Source organism: Colobus angolensis, unplaced genomic scaffold (genome assembly GCF_000951035.1).
Source record: "Colobus angolensis palliatus isolate OR3802 unplaced genomic scaffold, Cang.pa_1.0 Scaffold39, whole genome shotgun sequence".
Lineage (NCBI taxonomy): Eukaryota > Metazoa > Chordata > Mammalia > Primates > Cercopithecidae > Colobus > Colobus angolensis.
Window position 1 is genome coordinate 4579826 of NW_012117265.1, and position 2513 is coordinate 4582338.

The 2513-nt window shown below is 47.2% G+C and overlaps 1 protein-coding gene across 1 annotated transcript in view; it reads left to right on the plus strand.

Annotated features, from left to right (window-relative positions):
- MUC16 (mucin 16, cell surface associated) overlaps positions 1-2513 on the plus strand; it is a 173133-nt gene that overhangs the window by 91203 nt on the left and 79417 nt on the right. The window contains 6 exon segments of the mRNA XM_011954968.1: positions 111-115; positions 173-189; positions 299-511; positions 827-862; positions 1118-1183; positions 2128-2256. Of these exon segments, the coding sequence (XP_011810358.1) occupies positions 111-115; positions 173-189; positions 299-511; positions 827-862; positions 1118-1183; positions 2128-2256 (466 nt within the window).

Here is a 2513-nt window from a genome sequence, read left to right on the forward strand (position 1 = left end):
TTTTTCATAGAGACGGGATTTCACCTTGTTGACCAGGCTAGTCTTGAACTCCTGACCTCAAGTGATCTGCCCGCCTTGGCCTCCCAAAGTGCTGGGATTACAGGTGTGAGCCACTGTGCCAGGCCACTTTGCACTTTTATAAAAATTCTTATATCCATTACCCTGCTTGCAGTTCAAAGCAAACCAGTGGTTGGTGCACTCAGAGAAACTAAGTGTGATTTCTCACCTCTTTCCCAGGCTTCTCATTTCCTCTGGTTCCTTGCTGTCCTTCCCTCAGCAATCTCAAAACCCTTCCTAGTTAATCTTTTGATTGCATTTCTCCCACCTGCCTTCCCCAGGCCTGAGAAGAATGGGGCAGCCACTGGAGTGGATGCCATCTGCACCCAACATCTTGACCCCAAAAGCCCTGGACTCAACAGAGAGCAGCTGTACTGGGAGCTGAACCAGCTGACCCATGGCATCAAAGAGCTGGGCCCCTACACCCTGGACAGGGACAGTCTCTATGTCAATGGTGAGCAGATGTGGTGTGGTTGGAGTTTCTTCCTCCCTGCTGGGCAGACTCTAATCTCTGGCTTGCGGGCACACTCTCCGCCTGGCCATTGAAAATTCTGTTATGTGCTGTCTATGGGGTGACTAAGTTCTGGACTCCATGGTTTCTTCGTCATCGTGAACTGCATTCCCTCAGGGCATTCTTCTCTGCTATGAGGATGCTGATAGGAAATCTTTAATGGTCCCTGTCCCATGGCACCAGGATAGCCATGACCCCTATTGCGTCCTCCACATCTCCTTAATCCTTACACAATTTCCTCCCTCCTTCTCTATGCAGGTTTCACCCATTGGAGCTCTGTGGCCCCCACCAACAGTGAGTATTCAACTCACGTCCACATGCCCCTGATCCTACATCAAGCAAAGCAGGAGCTGCCCCTCCTCATAAACCCATAAGTCCTCATGAGCAAAGGAGCTGGGAAGGCCGAAATTATTGAAGCTTCCCTCTGCCTCAGCTCCAAAGACAGACCCACCTGAAGCCCACATGCAGCAGACCTCATAATAGTCCCCTGTCTTGCCATTTCCGCCATGAGAGTGTTTTGTGCTTTCACTGATGAGGACTTTTCCTCAGCTCCTGGGACCTCCACATTGGACCTTGGAACCTCAGGGACTCCATCCTTCCTCCTCAGCCCCACAGGTAAGTACCAGTCAATGACATCTCTATTATAGCATGCCTGATGAGTGTGAACATCTCTGCCATTTTCACTCAAATAAAGATGGAAAAGTACAGTACATCTGGTAATAGTGAGTGGACCAAAAATATTTGTTGGCCACCTACTGTGTACCACACCTAAGGGATACAGCAAGGAAAACAAAACCAATAAAAGTGTCTCTGCCCTCAGTGAGCTTTTCTATTCATGTGTTGATGATAGTGGTGGTGGTGCTAGTTGTTGACGACGATGATGATGATCGTGATCATGATCATGATCATGATGGTAATGCTGTTGATGATGGTGGTAGTGATGCTGTTCATGATGATGATGATGATGATGATGATAGTGATGCTGATGATAATGGTGTTGATGTTGCCGACCATGATGATGATGGACATGAGGATGATGTCAGTGACGGTTATGATGTTAGTGAAGATGATGGTGGTGTTGGTGGTGCTGTTGATGATGGTGATGACGAAACTGGTGATGTTGATGACAATAACAATGATGGTGATGAGGATGATGCCAGAGATGGTCATGGGGTTATGATGATAATAGTGACGTATTGAGTGTGGTGATGATGATGTTTGTCGTGGTCATGGTGGAGACTATTATGGTGGTGGTGATAATAATAATGATTGTTATTGTGACAATGATAGCAAGGATGATGATGGCAATAATAAAGATAACAGGTAACATCAGACAATAGTGAGCACTGAATATGAACCAAGAGCTATGCTCAGCATCTAACTACTATTTTATGTAATATCCTTTAAAAAATAAATTCTGTCATTGAAGGCAAGGGAGGCATGGTAAATATTTATTTTGTCAGTCAGTTGAAATGCTGCCTATATTTAAAGATAAGTATATTGCAAACTCCTATTTTCTCTACTTTGAACACAGTATTTATTTTCAATTCCTACTACAGCAGCTGTTCCTCTCCTGGTGCCATTCACCCTCAACTTCACCATCACCAATCTGCAGTATGGGGAGGACATGCATCACCCTGGCTCCAGGAAGTTCAACACCACAGAGAGGGTCCTGCAGGGTCTGGTTAGTGCCCCGTCCTCCTCACTCTGCCCTGACCCAGATATTCAGTGCCTCCTACAACATCCAAGCCAGGGTAATGGGAGAAGAATGTACCCACTTCGTCCTTGCCCCAAGAGATGCAAGACTCGCCCACTGAGGCCAGCCATGCCCACTGAAGCCAGCCTCACCCACTGGGCCATGCCTCACTCACCTTATTTCTGCACCCACACACGGGGACCTTAGCCCTCCTACTCACCTCTCTCTCCCTCTTCCACAGCTTGGTCC